Genomic DNA, 27,641 nt, shown 5'->3' with positions numbered 1-27,641 from the left:
CCAATCTTTTGTTTTCTTTCAGAGAAAAACAACAGCTTTTTTTTTCTTTTAAATCCCTTTAAAAATAAAAAAAAAAAAAGGCTTTCTGGCTCATGACGGCTACATTCTAGACTTTTTAGAGAAGAAATGACAGTGATGACGATGACGACAAAGCTGCCACTATTTACTGAACACTTACAGTTTGCCAAACACTGTGCTGAGTGCTTTATGTTCTTGGGCTCATTCCCTCTACGATAACCTGGTGAAGCAGGCATTGCTATTGTCCCCACATTACAGAAGAGGAAGCAAATTCAGATTCCTCTTCTACCAGGAAAAATGTCTCTATGCTGGTAGATGTAGTCTACTATAGTGAAAATAACATGAGCTTCGGTGTTGGCCAGCAGGGTCCAAATCTCAGCTCCAGTATTTACAAATTAGTTATGTGACCTTGGGTGAGGTACTTTGCCTCTTCTTTGTTTCCTCATTTTGTAAAGTGAGGATTATAGTATTAGAACATATTCCACAGGGCAATTAATTTGGATAAAATATGTAAAATGCCTGGTATAGTCCTTGGTACATAGTAGGTGTTCAGTCAGTATTAGCCCAGTTTATTATTTACCCTGCACCTGGAATTAATCCCTTCCTCCTCTGTGTTTCAGGATAACACTCACCTTGTTCTCTTTTTCATTGTACATAGTTAGTTCTTAGCTGATCCTCCTCCCACATTCAACTGAGTTCCTTGATGGTAGAGACTACATCTTATTCCTTTCTGTACCCTCAGAGATGCTCAATAAATGTTTTTTGAATGTCTTAGTTCACTCTTTGCATCCAAGCTTGAGGCTCTTTCTTGAGGGAATATTTCAGGAGAAACATTGACAAGAATTTTATATACAAGATGAAATTGTATTCGCATGTCCAGAGAATGGGGTAAAATTCATGAACCCCTGCCTGCCATCCTGGAAAAGTTTGATCAAGAAGAAAAACAGTTGTTTGTTAAAACTGTGGGCTTCCCTGAGATTAGCAATGGATCCCCAGAAGGTGACTGGCACAATCAACTGGACTCTCCCTTAGGCTCAGGGAGGCCTCAGCTTCCTTGAATGCATATGTGCACATAGGACCCTTCCTGCCTTAAGGTCAGAAACTGAGAGGATGCCCTTCCTTCTTACCAAGCATATTTACTATCTGTTCTGATTTTGCTAGCAAATTGGCACAATTGGAAGGAATGAACCAGTCAGTTGATTGGCTATGTGAATGTTAAGACAGTTGGTCAATTTGGGGCCCCCTTGATTATGTTCTAAGTGTAGGGTGAGAAAATGGAAGCACTCATATAAACAGCAGAATTTGAATCATCCTGGGGTATGTGGGTTGAGAGTGGGGGACCCTGTTACTTTGAATTCATGCTGGCCCATCCTGCTCTTGAGATCATAGAAAGTTTTCTGCATGTGAAGGCTAATCTGTGCTTGCTGTGTCTGGGTGGGAGTAGGGGTGGATTGTTAATAGGGAGAGGCATTATAGTGCCCTGAAAACCACTTGGGCTTTGGATGCAGGCAAACCTGGTTCTAGTGTCTGCTTTCTGGCTATATGACTTTGAGAAGTCACTAGTCTCTTTCAACCTTAGTTTCCTTAAATTTAAAATGGGAATTCTGAGTCGCTCCTCTATAGAGTTGTCATGAAGCTTAGAGATAATGGATATAAAATACCAAATAGAGTGTTTGGCAGGTACTCAATAAATGGCAGTTGTCATTGTAATTGCCACAATCATCTGTTTTTAGGCATCATTAATAATGATAATGGTATCAATTTTGCCATTGATAATGGTAAAATATGCCATTGAGTTAATTATATCTTTCCAGAAACAAAGAAGCATGACTTTAAATGTATGCACTTAAAAATTGTTTGTAGTGTTGCTCAATAATTCATATGCTTACGTATGAATTGCTCTTTCTATATAGCCAGAATTTGGAGTATAGGTATTTTTCACATCAACCAAGTTCTATTTCATATTTGCTTCTTGGAACTTATATGTAACTTCAGAATTATGTGCTGCTTTTCATGATGTTGATCTCTTTACTACTGTTAAGGTTGGCACTGTAATTTTGAGGTTTATCAAAGAATAGTGGGGCTTGGTGTACATTTTCTCTTTGGCTAACCTCATACTTTTATTTCTCCATAATTGATCATGTCTTGCTGGAAGTTAAATAGCTGGAAGCTTCTGACAATTGGATGTTTTTCATTTTAATGCTAGTCCTTTAGGCTTTGAAAATTCTGTGTCTGCTCCAGGAGATTTAGTGATTTCTACTCCCTTTAATTACATTGTGTGTGATAAGCAATCTCTTGCATGCATAATAACCTTTCCTTTCAATACTGTTTTATAGTGGAATTTAAAAATGTATTTGAAGTAATATTAGGGATCTTAGATTAAAATTCAATGGCATATAATGTTAACAGTTGCAGAAAACTCAACTGGGTTGGTAATCAAATATCTTGTGCTCCGCTAAATCCACACTTAACAGCATAACAGCAATTATGACTTACTTTGCGCGCAGCCCACAGATTTCTTTGAACATATATTATAAAATGAAGCCAGATTTCAGACATTAACATGTAAAAAACACATGCATCTTAAAATAGAGGAAATGTAATATTTTACTATTAACGATGAGTATAGGTAACAGGCAGCTTTCATCTTGGGAGTTTGCAAGTATGAGTTCTACAGTCAGAGGGGTTGAGTTTGAATCTTGAGTTCCCTATTTAAACAAGCTGAGAACCCTTGGCAAGTTGTTTATCTCCCACAAGAATGTATGTACCATATACAAGTAGACAGACAGGAATTTTGTCTGTCTGCTTGTCGCTGCTGGAGTGGTATCAGGTTCATGGTAGACACTGAAAAAATAGCTGTTGAAAGAATGAATAAAAGAACCTCCCTATGGCTCAGTTTTCTTATCTGTAAAAGGTGAGTAATGGTAGTATAGTATCTATCTTGTAGGTTATGAGGATTAAATGGGATGATATATGAAAAGTGCTTAGAATAGAGGAAGTGTTCATTACTGTAAGATACTGTTGTTATTGCTGCTATTATTATGGTTATTACTACTAGTACTGCTCCTAGTAGTAGTCATAACTGTTGACTGGGGCCTTTCTTAAGGGGAAGTCTTCCCAGTGCCCATATTGGTCTGGGCTGTTGGCATGACCTGGGGCCCAGTGCCTAGCAGAGTCAGAGAGTGATTGTGACCTCATGCTCCCCAGTGTCCCCAGCCCTGCCTGGACCCCTCCCAGAGCGCAGAGACTGTTCTTCTTCCAACATCACTTGCTTTTGCCCATTCCCATTCCTTATCTCCTCTACTGCCCTCAAACACCTTGAGGGCTGTGAGGGTACCTTAGTTATCTTTGTATCACACACAATGCCTGACTCAGTGCCCCAGGAGGTGCCACGGAAGGACTCAGCAGATGTTCCCCAAGGGGTTGAAGCACACTGGGGCTGGACTCTGCACTGAGCCAGCTGAGGTTATGGGAATAATTTTAACAGTTTTCTAGATAATAAGGACAGATAGGGGAATTAGAGGGGAGGGGAGGGCATGAATCCTTGCCATTTTCGCTCTTGTTTTTCCTTCATGTGGTTTTTATTTTAGAATTCTTGTTATTGAGAGAGGTCAAATGGTTGTGATGGGAGTTACACAAAATCACTAGTTCATTGTGTAGGACCTTCCCCTTCCTCATGTCATGCCAGACCCCTATTGACTTCAACAGGGATGGCACCATGTTCAAGAGGTTGAAGAAGAGGCCCGGAGGCAGCGAACAAGACTTAGGGTTTATTGAGGGCACTTACATACCAGGCTGTCCAGTGGTGGCAGGCTGGACAGGAAATTGCAACTGCTTGTAAAATGCATGCAGTTTATATAGCATTTTCACTTAACACCCTCCTGCTGGTGACCTTCACCTGGCAACCTTCATTTAACACAAAACAAAGGGCCCCAATCCCCGATATGGCCTGTATTTCCCAGGATGGGCTGGGGTTCAGATGTTCCTCATAGATAAAGAATGAATCTCCAGGTTCTTGATTCCTTAGCTTGGAACACTGAACACACATTCTTTGTAGACTGTAGAGTCATTCTCAGGGTATGCTTAAGTTATTGCTGTCAGGTGCATCTATCATACACTCCACTACTCTGAGGGCAAAGCCAAGAAGTTTAAAGCAAGGCATCTGATTCTCCCACATGGTGGGCATTGAGGGGTCAGGGCTAAGCCTGTGAGCTGACAGCATGTTTATTGTATTTCCCTTTGAGACACAAAGTTCAGCTCTGGCCATGAACATCCTCAGTGACCAGTGACCCAGGGGCAGTGTAAACAACCTTCTGGGACAAATCCACTCTAAGGAAAGAGATATGACTCCTGAGTTCGAGTGCAGTTTTGCCATTGAATTGCTGTGGGACCTAGCAACTTACTGGCCTTCTTTGAATCTTGGCTTTCCTAGCTGGTAAATATATTTCTCCATCTCAAGATCCCATGTCTTATGAAACACTATTGAGGCTTTTCAGAGACACCTCTGAGTGAGTCTTAACAGGGAAATGGCCTGCATTTTAGATACCAGTCAGGGAGAAATTTATTAAGTCTCTTTAAAAAATTAGTGTTAAGTATGTTCTGGAATAAGAACTATAGGGCCGGGCGCGGTGGCTCAAGCCTGTAATCCCAGCACTTTGGGAGGCCGAGACGGGCGGATCACGAGGTCAGGAGATCGAGACCATCCTGGCTAACACTGTGAAACCCCGTCTCTACTAAAAAATACAAAAAAAAAAAACTAGCTGGGCGAGGTGGCGGGCGCCTGTAGTCCCAGCTACTCGGGAGGCTGAGGCAGGAGAATGGCGTAAACCCGGGAGGCGGAGCTTGCAGTGAGCTGAGATCCGGCCACTGCACTCCAGCCCGAGGGACAGAGCGAGACTCCGTCTCAAAAAAAAAAAAAAAAAAAAAAAAAAAAAAAAAAAAAAAATAAGAACTATAGGTTACTTTCTCTTTGCACTATCACATTTTAAAATGTGCTGTTGTCTCCTTAAACTGCATTTTACAGGTCAAATTCTGATATCTTATTTCTTGGGAGCAACTGGGCCCTTGTCTCCCAGGATCATTGGTGTTCCATGCCCTTCTGTCTGAATTCCTTGCCTTTCCAGCCAGGTGGTTGTGGGAGGCAGGCTGGAGAGCCTTGGCCGGTGGCCTGGGCTTACATGATTGCAGTGGAGGCATTGCCAGGTGACTGAGCAGGTGTACCCTGCTGCCTAGGCCGAGCTGTTGGCAGCCCTGCCTTACTCTGAGGTTATCAGAGTTGCCAGCTTCTCAGCTTGCCAACAATGATCTGTTAACGCCCTACCTTGGTGTTACTCTTTTTACTGTTCTCCTTTGGGAGAACACCCATGCACAGAACGGGTGTTCTTCCAAAGGACATTCATGCACAGAATACCACAGCACTGTGCCCCCAAATCTACCATGACCAACCAGTGTTCTCCAGGTACATTTCACACATCATTTTTTTTTTTAAACAGGAAGCTTGTATTGAAGTAAGTTCATGGAGAAGTAAACAAATAAAGTATACAACTAAACTTTTTACAAAGTAAAATACCCACATAACTAGCACCCAGATCAAGAAACAAACCCCAGAACCCCCTTCCAGTTACTACCCCCTATCCTGGGAAGGGCACCTACCTTCTTGGCTTCTCACTCCTTGGATGAGTTTTACCCGTTTTGGAAGTTTATATAAATTGAACAATGGTGCGTATGTGCTTTTGTGTCTGATTTTTCCTGTCCAGCATGACGTTCAGAACATCATTTCTTACCCTCACAACAAGTTGCAAGGCAGAGATTACTGTCTTCATTTTGCAGAGGAAGAAACTAAGGGTCAGAGAGGTGACACAGCTCATTAACAGCAGACAACTCCATGATGTGAAGCTGTGTGTGTCTGCCTCCCAAGGCCCGCTCCTTATTAATGCATCCCACCCTGATGAGGGGTACAGAGATGAGTGACAGCTAGTCATTACTATTCAGGGGCTCATAGTCTGGTGGGCAGCCATACTGAAAACATGTGTCCACAGTATGTGGCCAAGAGAAATAATTGCTTATAATTATAGTTCAAGGAAAGCACGTGGAATATTTTATTCCAGGTTGTTGGATAGGAAAGACATCATGGAAAAGAGAATCTTTGAGCTAAACTTTGGAGAATGAGAGTAGAATTTTGGAAAGCCATTTAGGTTGGAGGAATAGTAGGACTATTCCTACTGAAGACTTGGAAGTTTGGAATGTTTGTTCTTGGGGAGAAAAGTAACCTCTGTGATGAGAATCAAGGATCTTCAATGGGGTGTGGTGGGAGATGAGGCTGGGAATGGGGTAGGAGTCTGTGAAGAGATTTAAGGAATGAGAACTTTCTTCTTGAAGTCAGTATTTGCCTAACTGTATCCCATAAAGACAGTATTACAAGATTTTTTTTGAGACAGTCTCTGTTGCCCAGGCTGGAGTGCAGTGGCGTGATCTCGGCTCACTGCAAGCTCCGCCTCCCAGGTTCATGCCATTCTCCTGCCTCAGGCTCCCAAGTAGCTGGGACTACAGGCGCCCGCCACCACGCCCGGCTAGTTTTTTGTATTTTTTAGTAGAGACGGAGTTTCACCGTGTTAGCCAGGATGGTCTTGATCTCCTGACCTCGTGATCCACCCGTCTCAGCCTCCCAAAGTGCTGGGATTATAGGCTTGAGCCGCCGTGCCCGGCCAATTTTTTGAATTTTTAGTAGAGATGGGGTTTCACCGTGTTAGCCAGGATGGTCTCAATCTCCTGACCTCGTGATCCACCCGTCTCAGCCTCCCAAAGTGCTGGGATTACAGGCGTGAGCCACCGCGCCCAGCCAGTATTATAAGATGTTTATAGGTGTTTGGGTTGTTTTTTGTTGTTGTTGTTGTTTTTGAGATGGAGTCTTGCTCTGTCACCCAGATGGGAGTGCAGTGGCATGATCTTGGCTCACTACAACCTCTGCTTCCCAGATTCAAGCGTCTCTCCTGCCTCAGCCTCCCCAGTAGCTGGGATTACAGGTGCCCGCTACCACGCCTGGCTATTTTTTTTGTATATTTAGTAGAGATGGGTTTTCTCCATGTTGGTTGGGCTGGTCTTGAATTCCTGACCTCATGATCTGCCTGCCTCGGCCTCCCAAAGTGCTGGGATTACAGGCGTGAGCCACCACTCCCAACCAGTATTTTACAAGATGTTTATAGGTGTTTGGGTTGTTTTTGTTGTTGTTGTGTTTTTTTTTTTTTGAGACAGAGTCTTGCTCTGTCACCCAGGCTGGAGTGCAGTGGTGTGATCTTGGCTCACTGCAACTTCTGCTTCCCGGGTTCAAGCATCTCTCCTGCCTCAGCCTCCCCAGTAGCTGAGATCACAGGTGCCCGCTACCACGCCTGGCTATTTTTTTTTGTATATTTAGTAGAGATGGGTTTTCTCCATGTTGGTCAGGCTGGTCTTGAACTCCTGACCTCATGATCTGCCCTCCTCGGCCTGCCAAAGTACTGGGATTACAGGCATGAGCCACGGTGCCTGGCCAGGTTTTTTTGTTTTGTTTTGTTTTGTTTTTTTAAAGCATTCTCAGGTTAGGTACATTTAGAAGACACTGGCTGAAAAGAGTAACCGGATTTCTTTACTACAGGACTTGTCAGAGCTTTTATATGGTAATGAGCTTCGTGAATCTTTAAGGGGTATTTGAGGATACAGTATGATGTGTTTCCTAGGCTCATTTGGCCCCTGAGCCCTTTTGCTACAGAATATCTCCTGCATCCAGTATCCTTAGGAACACATTACGGAGAAGAGTCTTTAAGCCACCTTTCATTGGTTGTCCCAGATATTCTACTATTTTTTGTATCTTTGATATGTCTTTTGGTAGTTCATTTCCTTGGTGATTTACAATTTTTTATTGTGACTCCATGTTCAGAGGATGTCATATCCTGGGAATCTAGGTTTTCCCTGGGCTGTGGACCCTATAGGGCAGGTTTACTGGTTTAGGAAACAGTTTTTATATTAGACATTGTCTTAGATATTTCCTATACCACCTGGGTGATGTCAGTTCAAACTCTAAATTTGTAGGTGGCATGAGCCTAGGGTTTGGGTTTCTTGAAGATGTAGTTTTTACTCCCTATCTTGCCCCTTTCCCTTGCCTCACACCCCACTGCATTCCTCAGCCCATAGGAGATGGTGAGCTTCCTTCCCCTTATTCATAGCACATGGGCAGAGTTCATCTAGTCTTAGTTTTACAGCTGAGGCAAATCTGTCCACAGGAGCCTGTGGCTTAGATACGCTACCCAGTGGGATACCAGTCCTCAGTTAAAGCCCATATCTGAATTGTCTCTGTGAGCCATTTTGGCTTCAACTTCCACTCAGCTGCCTGGATTGAATTCCTTCTTATTTAAAACACTCAGACATTTTCTTCTTGTTTTTGTGTATGGCTCAAATCTTTGTTTTTTTCTGTAATACATCATTTTTCACGTGTTTGGAGCTACAGGGAAAGATTCCTTCCAAAGCAGCTCCGTCTACCATATTGACTGGCAGACTTTCTCCATCGCTATGTCATCCTGCACTCATGGCTAGAATTAGTGCCACTGAGGTCTCTCAGCTTGTAAACGTCCCTATCAAACCGGTATGCTTCAGTCCTTTTCTTATTCTTTGTGGACTCATAGTGAAAGTCTTTTTTACTGGCTGTAGGCAGTAATAGAAAGCTGAAGAACAATTTCCAGGCCGAGTGATGTTGCTGTTTTAATTTTTTCATCATTTTTGGTTATCTGAAGTCAGATATCTGGTAGTGTGCTCCTGTAGGAAGAGAACCATATGTACATTCACTCATGCTTTTATTAATTTATTCATCCTATGAAGAAATATTTCTCTGCGTGGCAAGTAGCATATTAGTCACAGGAGAGACACTGGTAAACAGATAAAAACAAGATACCTGCCTTTGCAGAACTTATAATCACATAGAGGAGAGAGATTTTATCAAGTATGCGCACAAATAAATATATAGCTACAAAGTGAGAGATGTGATATGAAGGAAATGTGCAGTGTACTGTGAAAGTGTGGATTGAAATCAGTGGTTCTAATTGCTGTCTTCTCACCAATTTGCTGGGTAATGTCAGGCAAACGACTTTGTCTCTCTTTGCCTTACTTTCTCCTTTTGCAAATGACTAGCAGTTTCACAGGATCCTTGTGAATCTGAAATGAAGCAACTACAAGAAAGAGCTTGTAAGTGTTGTGTGAAAGGGCGATGGTATGGTCAGAAAGGAGAATTCAATTGGGTAGGTTTCTAGGGAGCCTTCAGACCAGGACATCGCTCAGTCAGTGGTGTGCTGGTAAATGTTTAACTGACTCTCTAAAACACATTCTAAAAGCCCTGATTCGTGTGTTGATTCATTTGCTGATTTCCATGGTGTAAATATTTTTATCAAGGCTGACTTTAACTACTAGTGTAGTGTCACTAAATGTGGAGTTAGGAAGAGACGTGCATAATGAGCTCCTATTGCCGCACACCACAGCTCCCAGTTGTCCCTGGAGTTGTGTGTGGCAATGAGGTGAGAGTATATTAACAGGAGAGTTAACACAACTCTTGTTAAGCTTTCATTTAAGAAACAAAAACAGGAATCCGACAGAATCATTCTTTTGTCTAGAAGCACTATCTTCTTGATTTAAAAGCATGGCAGGAGATTTGGTAAATGGTATTGCCTCAATCCCCGGGAAAGGAACAGGAGACCTAGGGGAGATGTCCCAGGAGGGCTGGAGGATTGTAATTAGGATTATAGGTTTAGGAACTTAGTTTCCCAACTCAACAGTCTGCCCAGGCTTTTGTTTGTTTGTTTGTTTGGTTTTGTTTGTTTGTTTTGAGATGGAGTCTCTCTCTGTCGCCAGGCTGGAGTGCAGTGGTGCCAGCTCAGCTCACTGCAACCTCCGCCTCCCGGGTTCAAGCGATTTTCCTGCCTCAGCCTCCCGAGTAGCTGGGGACTACAGGCATGCACCACCATGCCCAGCTAATTTTTGTATTTTCAGTGGAGACAGGGTTTCACCATGTTGGCTAGGATGGTCTCGATCTCTTGACTTCATGATCTGCTCATCTCTGCCTCCTCGGCCTCCCACAGTGCTGGGATTACAGGCATGAGCCACCGTGCCCAGTCTAGGTTTTAAAAATTAATTGTGTCTCTGAGGTGCAAATTGCATGTTTGAGCATGGGTTTTTGGAGTTAAAGGTGAGTTCACATCAGATCTACTCTTCCTGGCAGTGTGACCTTGTACAGCTTGCTAACCTCTTTGAGGCTGTTTCCTCATCTGTAAAAATGTGAGCAGTGACACCCACTTCACAGAGATTGTTGGTGGATTCAATGAGATCATATGTGTAAAATGCCTAGCACTGTGCTTGTTGTTATTGATAAAGTTAGTCCTTCTCAGATCGAATAACAAATCAGGTCCATGTATAGGAACCTAGTTTTTTTCCCCCTGATATTGTCAAAATTAGCTTCTTTCCCTTCTTCCTATGTTGCTGAGAATTGCTCCCAATTGAACTTCTCCCCTTGCCAAGTCAGTGCCCTGCCTTTTTAACTTGAGTCCTTCTTGATCTTCAAAACACATTTTGAAAGCAGGGAAAAGTGCCCCAGGACTCCTCATTTTCCTTGGGACATGCAAGTCCACCCTAGCTTGGCTGCCTGTCTGTCCAGAGGGGTGGAGTGGAAGGACTGGATTCATCTGGTATTCTCTGACCAAGACCTGTGCTTACATCTGAAGTGTGGTGAGCTGGGAGCTATGGAATCTGATTTTCTCCAACTGCTTTCCACATGACAGTCTTGTAGCATACAAGAAATTGGTTCTAGGACATTAATCAGTGAGGAAATGGGGCTATTTCTTTGTTTAAAAAGTGAAACCCTAAGTGTACCTATGAGCAGCTGATTATTTCATCACAAAAAGTAGTAGCTAAGTAGATATCACCCTGTCCTGTGATTGAATCTATAGTCTCTGCTTAGATTTTATAGACCAGGGTTTGACAAACTTTTTCTAGGAAGGGCCAGATAGTAAATATTTTAGGCTTTATGTGTCATGGCTTCTCAACTCTGCTACTGTAATGTGAAAACAGCCATAGACAATACGTAAACGATGAGTGTGGCTGCCTTCCAACATAATTTTATTTACCAAAACTGGTGGCAAGCTGGATTTGGCCTGTGGGCAGCAGTTTGCAACCCCCCTGCTATTAGACCTAGTAGACATTTGAGAGTCAGCTAAGAATAATGAGTTTAGAGCATGAGCACTGAAGTTGGTTTTGTATGTAACCAAGCAGAGCTGGCTCTGCTGCTTGTCAGTTCTGGGACCTGGGCAAGTCATTTAATAAGTCATAAGAGTATTTAATCATTGGGTTATCTTGAGAATTTTGGGGGGGCAGTGTTTATGGAGAGTCCCTTGGTGGGAAGGGTTTTTGGGAACCATTTTAGGTACATTGAAAGCTAAAGCAAGTTGGAAGTTTATTTGCTTGTTTATTTTTCAAGCATAAAGTCTAAATGAAAAAAATATGCAGCCTTCTCTAGCTGCTGAGAAGGTCAGTGTTGTTGCCGAATGCAGTGGCTTTCACAGCTGAGTAGGTAAACAGTGCAACTAAGTGGAACCAGTTAGACAAGTGAAACCAAAAATAAAGATAAGGTTAAATATCGACTTTGGTAGATTCAGCTTGCTTTTTTGTTTTATAACAAAAATTAAGCTGGTTGATGGGGAAGAATGTGACCAATAAATGCTACCAACTCATGGACTTGTCGTTCATTCTTCAGCAAAGCTTTGCCAATCAATTAGCTTGTGTTGTGCTAGGCAACATTGTGGGATGGCGTGCAGAGACAGAGCTGGTATACTTCTCACTCTGCATAGGCTCACGGTCTAGTAAAGGGGAGTAGAAAGAGATGTGGCTAACCAACCACATACAAGGCAGAGTGGGGTTGTGGCTGCCAATCACCTAACCCAGCAAAGGCAGACTTTATCTGCCTTTGACTCTGTCTTACCCACCAAGATTCCAACCGCCTGTTCCCCAGCCCTGCTCTCTGCTCCAACCTGGGCAGCTTCCACACATCTCCTTCCATGCTTATTCTGAATTCATTTTCCAGTCATTCATTTTTAAAAATATTTGAGTTTGTGTTATGTGCCAGCAAATAAGACAAGGTCTCTCATGGATCTTAAGGGCTAGTGGAAGAAACATAGTCATTCAAACAATGCTGTGAGGGTGAGGAACATAGCTCGATGAGAGTTCCTAATAAAAAATGAACTAGACAAGGATTTCTATGGTGTATGTGCTTATGTTTGTACACATATAGGTTATTTTATGTAGAAATAGGAGCAAACTATACATACGTACTACCCCTTTCCTTTTCTGCTCCCTTCCCTTCCTTTCCCTTTCCCTTCCCTTTTCCCCTTCCCTTTCCTTTCCTTGCCAAATTCAAGTTATGTCCAGCCTGACTTAAGTGTATAATTAGGAAACAGGGGCAAAGCATCATTAGCATATTAACACAAAAAAGTGTCCTCAGGTTAAGAAAAATTGGAGTCCTTTTTTCCCCCTGGCAGATAAAGCCTTCATTTCAACTTTCTGCAATCCTATAAATTTTGTTGTAGTTTTTTCCCTTAGAATTTATTTTCTTCTCCCTTACACTTCTTATTCTGAAAAATTAAAAACCTCTTGTAGGTTTGAAAGAGTGAACATTCATGTAGTCTTTACCTAAACTCACCATTAACATTTTGCTTCATTTACTTTATCTCTCTAGATTTAATCTTTCATTTTGCTGAATCATTTGATGGTAAATTGCAGACATTATGACATTTACCCCTAAATATTTTAGCATGTATCTCTTAAGAATGAAGAAAAATTCTCTTTTCTAGCCATCAAGGCAATTATCATACCAATGAAATTTAATATTGATCTAGCAGTATTATCTAGTAGTTATTCACATTTTCCTAATAGCCCCCCAAAAGTCATTTATGGCTATTTCTTTTAGAGCCATAATCTAATTAAGATTTATGCACTGCATTTAGTTACCTTGTCTATAAATCTCTCTAATCTAGAACTGTCTCCCTATCTTTTTTTGTCTTGCATAGTATTAATAGTTTTGAAAATCCAGGCTAGCCATCCTGTAGAATGTTGCAAACATAGAGTTGTCTGATCATCTCCTCACTGTAAAATTCAGGTTATATATTAGTATTTTAGGAAGAATTGTACTTAGGAGATACTGTGTCTTTTCCATTAAATCACAATCAGGGATATAAGTTTGTCCTCTTATTGGTGGTGGTAAATTTGGTCCCTTGTTTAAGGTGTCGTCTATCAGATCTCTCTATTTGAGGATATTTTCCCTCCACGTAAGTGATATGTAATCTGTTGGGTGATTCCTTGAGAATTGTGAACGTTTCCCCATCCAACAACTTCATTATTATTATTTTTTTAAAGATAGACTCTTGCTGTGTTGCCCAGGCTGGAGTGCAGTGGCATGGTTACGGCATGGTTACAGCTCACTGCAGCTTCAACCTCCTGGGATCAAGTGATCCTCCCGCCTCAGCCTCTCAAGCAGCTGGGACTACAGACACGTGCCAACATGCCTGACTGATTTTTTTTTTTTTTTTTTTTTGTAGAGATGGGGTCTTGCTAAGTTTCTCAGGCTGGTCTCAAACTCCTGGACTCCCACTTTGGCCTCCCAAAGTGCTGGGATTACAGGTGTAAGCCACTGCACCTGGCCTTTAACAACTTGATTTTAGCATCAATTGGTGATCTTTGTTCAATCAGCTATTACATTGGTGGTATTGCAGAAATGGTGTTTTTCTAATTCCATCATTCCTTTTTCAGGCTTTTTTTTTTTTTTTTTTTTTAAAGAAGAGACCTTCTTAATACTTTTTTAGTATTCATATGGGCTCATGAATTTTTTAAAAAATTATTATTATCATTTTTTGAGACAGGGTCTCACTTTGTCTCCCAGGTTAGAGTGCAGTGGTATACTCATGGCACACTGTAGCCTCGACCTCCCAGGCTCAAACAATCCTCCCACCTCAGCCTCCCTAGTAGCTGGGACTATAGGCATGCACCACCATGCCTGGCTAATTTTTGTGTCTTGTAGAGATAGGATTTTTCCATGTTGCCCAGGCTGGTCTTGAACTCCTGGGCTCAAGCGATCTGCCTGCCTTGGCCTCCCAAAATGTTGGGATTATAGGTATGAGCCACCATACCTGGCCATATTATAATTTTTTTAAAAAAATTAAGAATATTTTATATTGAGGCATATGGATATTAAATACACAATTTGATTAGTTTTGACAAACATATATGCCCATGTAATGCCCACCCTAAACCACAAAAAGTTTCCTTGGAATCTTTTTCAGTCATTCCCTGATCCCCCTTCCCCTCAAAGCGGCAGCACTGATCTGATTTCTTCATTATTCTCTTTGATATTTAAATTGTCCCAAATATTGGCATTGAAAGCCCCATCCAGCTGGCTCTTTTTGACGTGTCTTCTCTAATCACATGTAAGAAGATGTTTGCTTTATTCTTTTTAATAGCTGAAAATAGAGTTGGCACTCTGTATCCATGAGTTCCATATCATGGATTCAAATAAGAAAATACTCAGAAGAAAAAAATTCCGTAAAGTTCTGAAAAGCAAAATTTGAATTTGCTGCAACACCAAGTACTACGTCGAATCCACTTGCACGAAGTGATGTATGGGTGTTATATTAGGTATTATAAGCAATCTTTTATAATTATTTAAAGTATATTTATTATTTATATACTTTATATATTTAAAGTATTTAAAGTATATGGGAGGATGATTTAAAGTATATGGGAGGATGTGTGGAGGTTATATGCAAATACTATGCCATTTTATATAAGGGACTTGAACATTGGCAGATGTTGGTACCTGTGGGTGGTTGTAGAACCAGTGCCCTGAGGGTGGGCATGGTGGCTCATGCTTGTAATCCCAGCACTTTGGAAGGCTGAGGCAGGCAGATCACTTGAGGTCAGGAGTTTGAGACCAGCCTGGCCAACATGGTGAAACCCTGTCTCTATTAAAAATACAAAAATTAGCCGGGTGTGGTGGTACACGCCTGTAATCCCAGCTACTAGGGAGGCTGAGACGGGACAATCACTTGAACCCAGGAGGCGGAGGTTGCAGTGAGCCCAGATTGTGCCACTGCACTCCAGCCTGGGCAACAGAGTAAGAACAACAACAAAAACAAACAAACAAACAAACAAACAAACAAACAAGAAAAACCCAGTGCCCCAAGGATGTTGAGGGATAAGTGTATCTAATGGTATTGATACTCCTTTAATAATTTCTCCATTAGTGGGCTTTAGATGGTTTCATTTTTTTTTTTTTTTTTTTTTTTTTTTTTTTGAGATGGAGTCTCGCTCTGTCGCCCGGCTGGACTGCAGTGGCCGGATCTCAGCTCACTGCAAGCTCTGCCTCCCGGGTTTACGCCATTCTCCTGCCTCAGCCTCCCGAGTAGCTGGGACTACAGGCGCCAGCCACCTCGCCCGGCTAGCTTTTTGTATTTTTTAGTAGAGACGGGGTTTCACCGTGTTAGCCAGGATAGTCTCGAACTCCTGACCTCGTGATCCGCCCGCCTCGGCCTCCCAAAGTGCTGGGATTACAGGCTTGAGCCACCGCTCCCGGCCGATGGTTTCATTTTTTTATCCCGTTACAACCGTGCTGCAGCAAAGATCTTGGAGCACATATTCTGTTCTCTTACACTGATGTGAGTATAGGCTAGAGCTCTAGAAGTGGTATTTTATTTTATTTTATTTTATTTTATTTTATTTATTTATTTATTTTTTTGAAATGGAGTCTCGCTCTGTCACCCAGGCTGGAGTGCAGTGGCACGATCTCGGCTCATTGCAAGCTCCGCCTCCCAGGTTCACGCCATTCTCCTGCCTCAGCCTCCCTAGTAGCTGGGACTACAGGCGCCCGCCACCATGCCTAGCTAATTTTTTTTGTATTTTTAGTAGAGACAGGGTTTCACCGTGTTAGCCAGGATGGTCTCGATCTCCTGACCTCATGATCCGCCTGCCTCAGCCTCCCAAAGTGCTGGGATTACAGGCGTGAGCCACTGCGTCCGGCCAGAAGTGGTATTTTAAAGTCAACGAGTATGCATATTTAAAATTTTGATCGATATTGCCAATACTTCCCTCCCCTCTTAAAAAGCATTATTAATGAAATTTTTACAGACACTGCTGGTTTCCCCATGGCCCCTCCAACGTTGAATTTTATCTGCCTGTGTGTGTGTGGTGGCATAGGGTTTGAATTTGGACTTATCCTTGAGTAGAGTGAACATCCAAAGTATAGGTCTGCCTTTTTGGTTCTAAGCCCTCTAGTTTTGATTCGCATAGAAATGAAATCTCTCCTCAAGGAGAAATGTTTGCCATTCCTTGTCATTCAGTGTCACAGTGACCATCACAGCCAGCTTTGGGCAGAGGGCATTCTTACTGTTTTTATTCTGCATTAACTTTACACGGGACATAAGTGAGGAAATGGAGGCATGGGGGAATGATGACATTGCCCCCAGGGTCTGATCTTCCTGAGCAGCCTCTATAAATTTGGTTCACAGTTACTGCTGTGTATTTTTACCCTTAAATAACTATTGGAACTGGTTTTTATTTTAGAATGAACCAGGATGATTCTACATTTGGGATAGCAGGTTTGTCCTTGTGTGTTTGTGTGTGTGTGTGTGTCTGTGTGTCTGTGTGTGTGCAGTGTGTGTGTGATCACTCTCTGAGGCCAGCAAGTAAACCAGTGCTTTCTGTTTTTATTTTAAATATGAGTCTCAGATTAATTAAACACCTTTGTGGATGACTCATAACTTTTTCTCCTTTTTTTTTTTTTTTTTTTAAACAGATTGAGGGTTGTTTGAAAGCTTTTATCTCTTTATTGAAGTTGCCCATGTTTTTCTTTATAGGTGTTTGAAGCTGTGATTTCATGGATCAATTATGAGAAAGAAACCCGTTTGGAGCACATGGCAAAGCTGATGGAACATGTCCGGCTTCCTCTCTTACCTAGGGACTACCTAGTCCAAGTGAGTGTTGTACAAGAGCCAAGCACTTCTGTGTTCACCCAGGCCTCTAGGAATAGCAATGGGCAACCCTGGTTGGATGGAGTAGTTGAGGGGTTTAGTGGGTCTTCTGTATGTGCTGAGGGAACCAACCCACTGGGTTAAGTGTTAGGTGTTGTAAAGTTTAAGATCATAGGCTTGAAAATAGGACACTTAGGTTTCAGTCTCTGCTCCGCTGCTTATTAGTTTTGGATTTTTATTTAACCTCTTCAAGCCTCAGTTTTTCTTCCATAGAACAGATATTACAGTAGAGCCCAGCAGGGTTGTTGTAGGGACTAAAGGAGTAGAGTTTGCAAGTCAGCTGTTTAGCATGGAGCCTGGGGTAACAAATGTTCCATGAAAGTTAGCTGCCTTTGTTGTAGAGGACCGAAGCAAGAAGGGTCATGTCCACAATGTTTCTATGTTCCCTTTTTGTCTTAGTTTTAGGCAACTTGAAGCCAAATTCAAGACTGTAAAAACCGGGTGCCTAGAATACATCGTGCTTCCACTTCCTCTGAGGAGGAAAGAAAAATTAAGAATTATGGGGTTCCCTTATGGTGCCATATGTTTTCTCATTTAATCCTTATAATAACCCTGAGGGGCAAAGATTGTAACTCCTTTTTTACACATGTAGGCCTTGAGGCTTGTGGAGGTTGGGATTTATCAGGGGTCTCCAGCCTTAGGGAGGCTCAGGATTCAACTCCATGTCAGTCTGGCTCTGCAGTGCATAGTTCTTCCACTAAGCTAGCTGCCACCATTGATATGCTCTTTTCTGCTTACCGATTACGTGACTTATTTTATATAGTAAATGGCATTAGACACTTTTATAAGCAGAGAATAAACCTTAAAATATATGAACAAAACAAAACATTGAGACAACAGGTTAGCCTTCAGCTGTCTCCAAGGAGTCTCTGGAAGGAAGGGAAGGTGTGATGCAAGGATAAAGAGGAGGTTTAGCAGCCCAGCAGCCCAGCAGACCAGCTCTTGTTACTTTCCAGCCATATAATACCAGGTACATACTTAACCTTTTTAAACCTCAGTTTTCTCATCTGGAAAAAATGGCACTTGCTTTATAGGATTGTTTGGGGATAAACAATAAAATGAGATAATCCATGTAAGGCCTATAATACAGTGTTCAGTGAATGTTACTGATCTTACTCTGTACTCTTTGTGACCACTGCGGTGATTCTTAGTAGCAGGTGACACAGCATCCTCATGAGCATGTGTAAACTCCTCTGCTGGTAACACTTGTTGATCGCAGGTATGAGGGGTCAGTGAAATGTTCCCTGAATCGCCTTACTTCAGCCTCCTCAGGTGCTGAGGTGATATGCTTGCAAGCTCTTAAATGGGGCATGCATGCTACTTTGGGTGGTACCACTGCCACCTGGTGGCAGCATAGCTTTCCTGTAGAAAAGGTCCCCTAAGCAGAGGGAGTGAACCGGCCTGAGCATCCAGTGTCAGTCAAACCTCCCACTGTCCTGTGGGAAGCTGGCCGGAGGTGGAGGAGGCACCTGGACTCCAGCATAGTCTCGCTTCCACAGGGAAGGTTGGCGACCTGGGGACCTGGGTTCCAGAGAAAGCTAAAGCACCTTAGAGACCCTTGGTCACAAACTCCCATCACGCATCCACAACTGAAACTTAACAAACGTCACCATTAGGAAATGGTACTTGGGTTATTATGCCAAAGTAGAGTTTAGATCTGGAAAAGAAGGGGGTTGGAGGCAATGGGCATGAGAACTGTTGTGTGGGACTCCTTCTCCCTTCGCCCTTTTTTCAGAAAGGCCTTTTATCAGGCCTCTCAGAGTGAACACCTTTGGAAGAGGATGTTTCATTAACATTCATTTGACTTTGAAACTTCAAATGAGTATAATTGCTGGGATGGCTGATGGTGGTGGGGAGGAGGAGGAGGAAAGGAAAGCCCTGGGTAGACCTCCACCAATGCTGCCTGACCTCTGGGAGAGGTTTTTTTTTTTTCTTTCACAAAAGGTAGCATTTATTAGGCTTTTACTCAGCATTTAAAATATTGTACTAAATATATAATATATTGTGATAAAATATATATAATGTAAACTGTTATTTTAACCATTTTTAAGTGTACAATTTAGAGGCATTCATTAGATTCACAATTCAGTACAACCATTACTATAAAGATTACCAAAAGTTTTTCATCACCCCCAAAGTTGAAACTCTTGTAACCATGAAGCACTAATTTTCCAAGAGAACTTTTAATTCAAGCTGAGTAAGTTCTTCTGGAGAAATAGCTGCTCATGCATTTATCCTTCCTTCTAAGCTTTTTTCGACATCATCTCCCACCCTTTTCATTTTGTAATTGACCCTAGAAGTTTATGATTTGTCTCAAGCTGGCTCAGTTCCTTACTGGGAGGGGAAAAAAAAACCTTCCAAGGAAAACAGTTCTTGGGGACTGTCTCTTGGGGGGGAGGTGGTCAGAGGGACACATAGGCCTTCTCTTGCCAATCGTTTTTTCCCTGCCAGCTCCAATGCTGCCCAGCAGGTGATGGCCCTGGCCATGCTTTCATTCCTAGTGACAGATTGGGACCCAGGAGAGGCTCAGTCATGCCTTGTGCATCACTGACTTGAGGGCTGAGATAATTGAGGTGGGAGGCCCTTCTCATTCTCTGACTGGACTTGAAGTCTTCAGGGTCAGAAATTTTGTCTTGTTTATCAGTTTTCTTCTTGGGGACCAGCACAGGACTGCCCAGCCAGGAGACATTCAATCAGTGTTAGCTGTTGAATAGAATTGATCTTTCCTAACACAAAGCAGCCTCAGAAGACCACACTGCCCATTCCAGATATACCACACAGTGATCTGACCTGGGCCAAAATGTGGAGATTCGAGAGTTAGAGCACCGAATGGCTTCATGCTTGGTCTTGCTCATGAAACCTTTAGGCTTACATTTGCTGAGCACTTGCTTAGGTCCTAAGCGCTGGAATAGGAGGTGAAGAAGTCAGAGCCCCAGCTTAGATGGAGTCCTAGGGGAGGTCAATAGGTGGGACTTTGTGCAGGATAATTTTTCTGCTCTGATGTTGTTACTCTGTTAGAAAGAGCCTCACTGGCCAATTTTCTGCCCTGAGACCTTCACTATAAGGCAACAAATATGAATCTTTCTCCTTGGCAAGCTTGTTTTACTCAATGCCTCCAAAGGTTGGCTGATGGCTCCCACACCCTTTCCTCTTTCCCCTCACTCCTCCTCTCAGATATCTGTTTGTCCTAACATTATAATGCATTCAAATCAGGAGAAATGTGGTTAGAGGCTTTCAGCATGGCTACTTGTCTTTTGTTTTGTGTAAACTCATTTAAGCCTCAAAACAAACAAAACTAGTCAGGTTGTAGATACCTTTAATATGCCCATTTTACAGATGAGGAAACTGAGGATCAGAGATGTTAAGTAGTAGATCTGGTCTAATGCCAGAGCTTGATCCCTTATCCCACTGTGTTCTTAAAATTCAGGAGGTGAGCAGTAAGTTGTAACTCTTTGGGTCTGAGATGATGTGGTGAAGGAGTGAATGAGTGTGGGAGTGCAGGAATGACTGAGCCCAGGGTGAAAGCTTGGGAAATGTGGCTGAGCTCTGCTCCAGGATCACCCATGGATTATTACCTCTAGACAGTTGAAGAAGAAACTTTGATAAAGAATAACAACACCTGTAAAGACTTCCTCATTGAGGCCATGAAATACCATCTGCTCCCTCTGGATCAGAGGCTATTGATTAAGAACCCAAGGACCAAGCCCAGGACTCCAGTCAGCCTTCCCAAGGTAAGCCCCAGCCCAGTAACCGCCAAGAGTCAGGAGTGTGCCCTGGGAAAGTAGCCTTCCACTCCTGCCTCCAAGTCTTTCCTCACCCATGGCTGCCCTGCATCTGGGTTGCATTTACAACCTAGGACATGGAGTCTGCTGGTTCCTCTTGAATCTGCTGGTACCTCTCTCTTCTGGGGTCTTCCTTTCCTAAGAGTTTCGAGGTAACCTCCAGTGTCATCAGGGAGGTTTGAGAATAACTCAGAGCTCTCTCTCACCCCCACCCTGACTTCTCATTTCACACCATGGCTTGTGCTCTATTTCTGTTGGAAGCAGAGGAATGGCTATGTTGGTTACACTTAGTGATGGCCATAGTCTTCCCCTTTCCAGGCCATTCTTTGAGTTAGAATAGTCCTAGTCTGTTTCTTTCCCCCACTTCAGGGAAGGACAAAAAGGAAAATTAGGGCTGCCAGAGGGAAGAAAAGGGGTTCTGAGAAAAGGGACCCTGTCAAATTGAGGAGTTTGACAGGTCATGAAGCAGAGGAAGGAAATGGGAGAAATGAGAATTTGTGAGGGAGCAGCCAGGGAAAGGGAAGGAAGACATAGGAGGGGACCCCATGATCTAGAGATCTAGAGTTTATGGTGTGTGCTGGCTGCTTTGGTTCCCTGCAAGTCTCCTTTCCTCTCTGATCCTCAGGCTCCTTATCTACAGAATGAACGATGCTCCACTTGATCCCTAAAGTTCTGTCTGGCTTGGTACCAAAGTAGTTGTTCTAGGAGTCTAACATGCTGATGTCTGGGGGAAGGAATCAGTCAACCCAAGAGGAAAGGTGGGAGGAGAGGAGTGGGTCATGTTGTCTTATTGATGACACAGTAGGCAGCACCAGGAAATTATTTAGGCTCTTGCTTTGTCCTCCTCCTCCTCTTTCCAGCTGGCTGCCATCCTCCCTGCCTGCTTCTTCCAGGAAGGTTTCACAGTGGCTGGAGAAGCATGTTGTTTTCCAAGATCAGGTGTTGGAATTCTCTGAGGTTTGCAGGACCTTCTTTCCCCTCTGCTCCATGACCTTGGATCATGGGGAATATATTGGTTGCAATGTGAACAAATGTCTCAGTGTCCCAGATAATAATACAAGCAGCTAACCTTTATTGAGTGCTGAGGTTATCACTTGAATATCTTATTTAATCTTTTCAACAACTCTACAACGTAAAGGTAGTTATCCTAGTTTTATAAAGGAGGAAACTGAGGTTCAGAGAAGTTAATTTATTTGCCCAAGGTCAACACAGCTAATGTGGTAGAATCAGCATTTGAACTGAGTCTTTATCACTCTCCATACCTGTTTTCTGAACCCATACCATTCTGCAGCTGGCTTCACCTTCGTAAACCTGAGAGTGCATACTTGCCTGCTGGCCTCATGTTGCCTAGTGAGGGTTAGAAGAAGGCATAGCTGCAAGGCAAGGCCTTGGTCTGGCTGGACATTGGTCTTACTGCAGGTTGATGCATTTTGTTTTGTTTGGTTGGAATATTGCATAGAAACTTCTTCATATCTTTCAAAATGAAAATAACTTAGCTTTCTTTAATTATAGACATATGTGCTTATTATAGATTATTAAAAGGATACTACAATTTTGAAATTAAGTAAAAGTCACTTGAAATGTCTCCTAGGGTAAGAAATCTGCTATTATTTGGAAAATTTTCTTTCAGACATGTCTCTGTGCACTTTTTCACAGATAGATACAAATGTACAGTGTATCACTATACAGATTGAAATATTTGCCCCCCATGCAGCCATGTGGTATAGACTGCTTTTAATATTATCATATAGGTGAAATCAGCATTTAAATTGTAATGGTACCTGGTACTTAATTTTATGCACTATTATGTACATATTATGGACAGTCTTCTACTGATGGGCTTTGCAGTAATTTCCTTTTTTTTTTGTTGTATCCTTTAAAAGATGGCATCTTGTTTGAGTTCATATTTCTTTCATTGGGAGTGAGATTCATCTTGGTTTCATATGGTTATTGGCAGTTGTATTTCTATTTTGGAGAATTCTCTGTTCATGTCCCTAACTCATTTTTCTGTTAGATTGTTATTTTTTATTAATATTTTTTATTCCTTTGTTTTCTTCTTGAGGCAGAGTCTTGCTCTTGTACCCAGGCCAGAGTGCAGTGGAGTGATCTCAGCTCACTTCAGCTTCAACCTTCCAAGCTCACGCGATCCTCCCACCTCAGCGTCCCAAGTAGCTGGGACTGTAGGTGTGTGCCACCACACCCAGCTAATTTTTTTTCTTTTAACTTTTTTGTAGAGAGAGGTTTTTGCCATGTTGCCTAGGCTGGTCTTGAACTCCTGAGCTCAAGCAATCCACCCACGTTGGCCTTCCAAAATGCTGGAATTATAGGTGTGAGCCACTGTGCCTGGCCTTATTTATAGTTTTTAAAGGCTCTTTGTACATTAAAGAGGTTAGGCCTTTGAATGTATATATTTCAAATATGCTTTTTCTTAGTTTGCAGTTTGTCTCTTGTTTATAGTAATTTTTTAGTCCAAAAAAACCCCAGTTTTTAAGGAGTCAAATTGATCTATCTTTTGCTTTATAGCTTGGGTTTTGTGTCATGTTTAGAAATATTTTCTTTACTCTGAAATGATTTAAAGAATGTCCCCATGTTTTCTTCAAGTACCTTTATAATTTTTGTTTTACATTTGAATCTTTGATGCACTTAGAATTATTTTGTGTGTGTAAGGAGTGAGGGCAGGGATTCAGTTTTATTTGTATTGCAAATGATGAGCCAATTGTCTCAAGGTTATATTATTCATTAATTCCCCTCTTTCCCCATTGGTTTGAATACTATCTTTATTATGATCTAAGTTTCCACAAGCTTCATGTCTTGAGAATGTTGATTCTAAGTGCACTGCTTTTTATTTGGCATTTTTACTTCCCTGGGTTTTCAGCTGGTGTTCCGTCTGTGACATTTCCCTTTGGAAGCTGTGGTTCTCATCCTCTATGATATCAGATGAATGACATCTTTGCCTGAGGAATGTAGCTTGGAGCTAAGGGAATGGTTCAGTGCTGGCCCAGCTTTTTTGTGTAGAAACCATACCTAGTGACTTCTCCTTTTCTGGACTCCATGTCTAGCTCTTACCACATATACCCATAAAAAGATAGTTTGAAAATTAAAGCCCAGTTTGTGCCTGAGCCTAGACGAAGCATGCTGAGAGCTGCTCCACCATCACCCCTGTTTCATCCTAGGGATTGAATCTATAGTTGAGAAAGAGTCTACCCCTTGTTTCAGGAGGTCAAAGCCATTCTTCTGTCTACCCTACTCCTTAAGAAACATTTATTTTCTGAATGAAGACATTTAGATTCCTGGGCCTTCTGCAGGCAACTGAAACCATGACTTCCTTAGAATCTGTTAAAGAAAGAAATAAAGAAGACATCATTGCTGTTTGTCTCATTGTTCTCCTGTATTCAATCCTTGAATGATTTAAGGTTATGTTGTTTAACCTGCTTCTTAAACTATACTCTCATCACCATTGTTTGAGCATTTAAATTAGTGAGGGGATCCCCACTGAGGGCTTGAAGAATGAATGGGGTATGCTGAGGGAAATGGTTACTTAGGGATTATCAGATCGTGTACTGTCTTAATAAATCATCACAGTAATAGGTCTGTACTATTCATATCCCCACTTTACTGAGATTACTCAGAGAGGTTAAGAAATTTGCCCAGTTAAGTACTGGCTAAGTGCAGTGCTGGGGTTTGGTCTGTCTCACTCCAAAATCCGTGCTTTTCTTTTTACACCAAACTGATTCCTGAGAAACAGCTTCGAGGTTTTGGTAGCAGTTTAAAGAGATTATTTTCTTTTAGATTAGTTGAGGTATAATAATTTATACGCAGTAAAATTCACACTTTTTAGAGATACGTGATAAGATTTTACAAATGCACCATCATGTAACCACCATCCCAATCAAAACATAGAATATTTTAATCACTACAGAAAGTTTCCATGTGCTGCTTTGTAGTCAATTCTCTTCTTTCTTCTTCTACCCCCAGCCTCTGACAACTACTGATCTGATTTCTGTCCCTATGGTTTTGCCTTTTCTAGAGTGTCATATAAATGGAATCATGCTGTATGTAGTCCTTTGAGCTTGGCTTCTTTTTCTTACCATAATGCATTTGAGATTCATCCCCGTTGTTGCATGTATCAGGAGCTCATTCCTTTTTATCACTAAGTAACATTCCATTGTATGGATGGACCATAATTTATTCATTCACCAGTTGGTGGACATTTGGGTATCCAGTTTTTGGCTGTTACAAATAAAGCTGCTGTGATTTCACTTACAGATCTTTGTGTGGACATATGTTTTAATTTCTCTTGGTTAAATACCTAGGAGTAGGATTGCTGGGTTATATGGTAAGTATATGTTTAACTTTATAAGAAATTGCTAAACTGTTTTTGAAAATGGCTGTACTATTATGCACTTCCACCAGCAATATATGAGTTTGTTATTCTGCAGTCCTGCTACTACTTGACTTTATCTATTTTAAAAAAGTTTAGCCATTCTAGTAGGTATGTGGTGGTATATCACTATGGTTTTAATATGCATCTCTCTAATCACTATGCTGTTAAGATTTTCTCATGTGCTTATTTGCCACCCATATTTCTTCTTTGGTAAAGTGTCTGTTAAAATCTTTTGCCCATTTGAAAAATTGGGTTATTATTTTCTTATTGAGTTGTAAATGTTCTTTATATATTCTGGATACAAGTCTTTAATAAGATATATATTGTGCAAATATTTTCTCCCAACCCGTGCCTTATATTTTCATTTTCTTAGCAGTATCTTTGGAAGATAGTTTTAAAACTAATTTTTAATTGACAAAAGTTATATGCATTTATCATGTACAACATGAGGTTTTGAAATATAGTTACACTGTGGAATGGCTAAATTTAGCTAATTAACATATGTATTACCTCATATACTTATTTTTTTTTTGTGGTGAGAACACTTAAAATCTGTTCTCTTTTTTTTTTTTTTTCTTTTTTTTGAGACGGAGTCTTGCTTTGTTGCCCAGGCTGGAGTGCAGTGGCCGGATCTCAGCTCACTGCAAGCTCCGCCTCCCGGGTTTATGCCATTCTCCTGCCTCAGCCTCCTGAGTAGCTGAGACTACAGGTGCCCGCCACCTTGCCCGGCTAGTTTTTTTGGTATTTTTTTAGTAGAGACGGGGTTTCACCATGTTAGCCAGGATGGTCTCGATCTCCTGACCTCGTGATCTGCCCGTCTCGGCCTCCCAAAGTGCTGGAATTACAGGCTTGAGCCACCGCGCCCGGCCAAAATCTATTTTCTTAACTATTTTCAAGAATACAATACATTGTTATTAACTATAGTCACCATGTTGTACTACAAATCTCTTGAAGGTATTTCTCCCATCTCACTGAAATTTCGTATCCTTTGATCAACATCTTCCTGGCCAACCCCTTCCCTATCCCTTGGTAACCACCATTCTATTCTCTGCTTCTATGAGTTTAACTTTTTTAGATTCCGCGTATGAATGAGATTGTATGTTATTTGTCCTTTTGTGCCCCGCTTATTTCACTTAATGTAATATCCTCCAGGTTCATCCATATTGTCACCGGTGACAGGATTTCCTTCTTTTTTTAAGGCTAAATAGTATTTTACTAAGTATGTATACCACAGTTTCTTTATGCAGTCATCTGTTGATGGACATTTAGCTTGATTCCACATCTTGGCTATTGCAACTAATGCTGCAGTGAACATGAGAGTAGGTATCGCTCTGACATACTGATTTCATTTCCTTTGGATATATACCCAATAATGGGATTGCTGGATTATATGATAGTTCTATTTTTATTTTTTTTGAGCAAGTTTCACACTGTTTTCCATGGTGGCTGTACTGTACTTGGAAGAGCATAAGTTTTAAGTTTTTCAATTTTTTTTCTGTTATGGTTTATTTTGTGTTCTATCTAAAAAAATCTTTGCCTAATTTGAAGTCACAGATTTTCTCCTATACTTTCTTCTAGTAGTTTTACGTTTTACATTTAGGCCTATGGATCCATTTTGAGAAGTTTTTTTTTGTTTTGTTTTTAATATGGTGCATGAGGTGAGAGTCTAAGACTCATTTGTTTTGCATATGAATGTCCAGTTGTTCCACACCATTTGTTGGGAAGATTCTCTGTTCTCCATTGAATTACCCTGTTACTTTTGTTATACATAATTGACTGTATATGTATTCATCTATTTCCGGGCTCTCTTCTGTTCCATTTTATCTGTTTGTCTACCTTTACACCAATACCATGTTGCCTCGATTACTACCTTTCTAGTAAGTCTTGAAATTAGGTAGTATGAGTCCTCCAGTTTTGTTCTTCAATGTTGTTTTTGTGAGTCTGGGTCCTTTGCATTTCCATTAAATTTCAGAATCAACTTGTCTATCTACAAAAAAGCTTGTAGGGGTTCTGCTTGGAATGATACTGAATCTCTAGATCAAATGGGGGAACTACCATCTTAATAATATTAAATATTTAGATCCATGAACACAGTATAACTCCATTTATGCAGGTCTTCTGTAATTTCTCTCATCAGTGTTGTATAGTTTTCAGTTTATGGGTCTTATGTATCTTTTGTTAGATATAGCCCTGGGTATTTTATAGTTTTAGATGCTATTGTAAATGTTTTCTTTTGAAATTTCAATTTCTAATTGTTTATTGCTGATATGTAGAAATGTGATTCTTTAGAAAGGTTATTTAATGGGGGAGAGGTCAGGTTGGTGATGGCTTCATTGCTTTCTGAACAACAAGGACAGTAGTTTCAGAAGATTA

At 41.4% G+C, this 27,641-nt stretch overlaps 1 protein-coding gene across 7 annotated transcripts in view; it reads left to right on the top strand.

Annotated features, from left to right (window-relative positions):
* KLHL3 (kelch like family member 3) overlaps positions 1 to 27,641 on the top strand; it is a 287,169-nt gene that overhangs the window by 225,494 nt on the left and 34,034 nt on the right. For all 7 annotated transcript variants that reach the window (XM_030927614.1, XM_030927611.1, XM_030927612.1 and 4 more), the window contains 2 exons: positions 16,929 to 17,045; positions 20,684 to 20,833. In XM_030927614.1, the coding sequence (XP_030783474.1) occupies positions 16,929 to 17,045; positions 20,684 to 20,833 (267 nt within the window). The remainder of the gene's footprint in view (positions 1 to 16,928; positions 17,046 to 20,683; positions 20,834 to 27,641) is intronic.

Source organism: Rhinopithecus roxellana, chromosome 3 (genome assembly GCF_007565055.1).
Source record: "Rhinopithecus roxellana isolate Shanxi Qingling chromosome 3, ASM756505v1, whole genome shotgun sequence".
NCBI classification, from domain to species: Eukaryota; Metazoa; Chordata; class Mammalia; order Primates; family Cercopithecidae; genus Rhinopithecus; species Rhinopithecus roxellana.
Note: the sequence above shows the minus strand (reverse complement) of the source record. Positions and strands in the feature narration are given on the sequence as shown.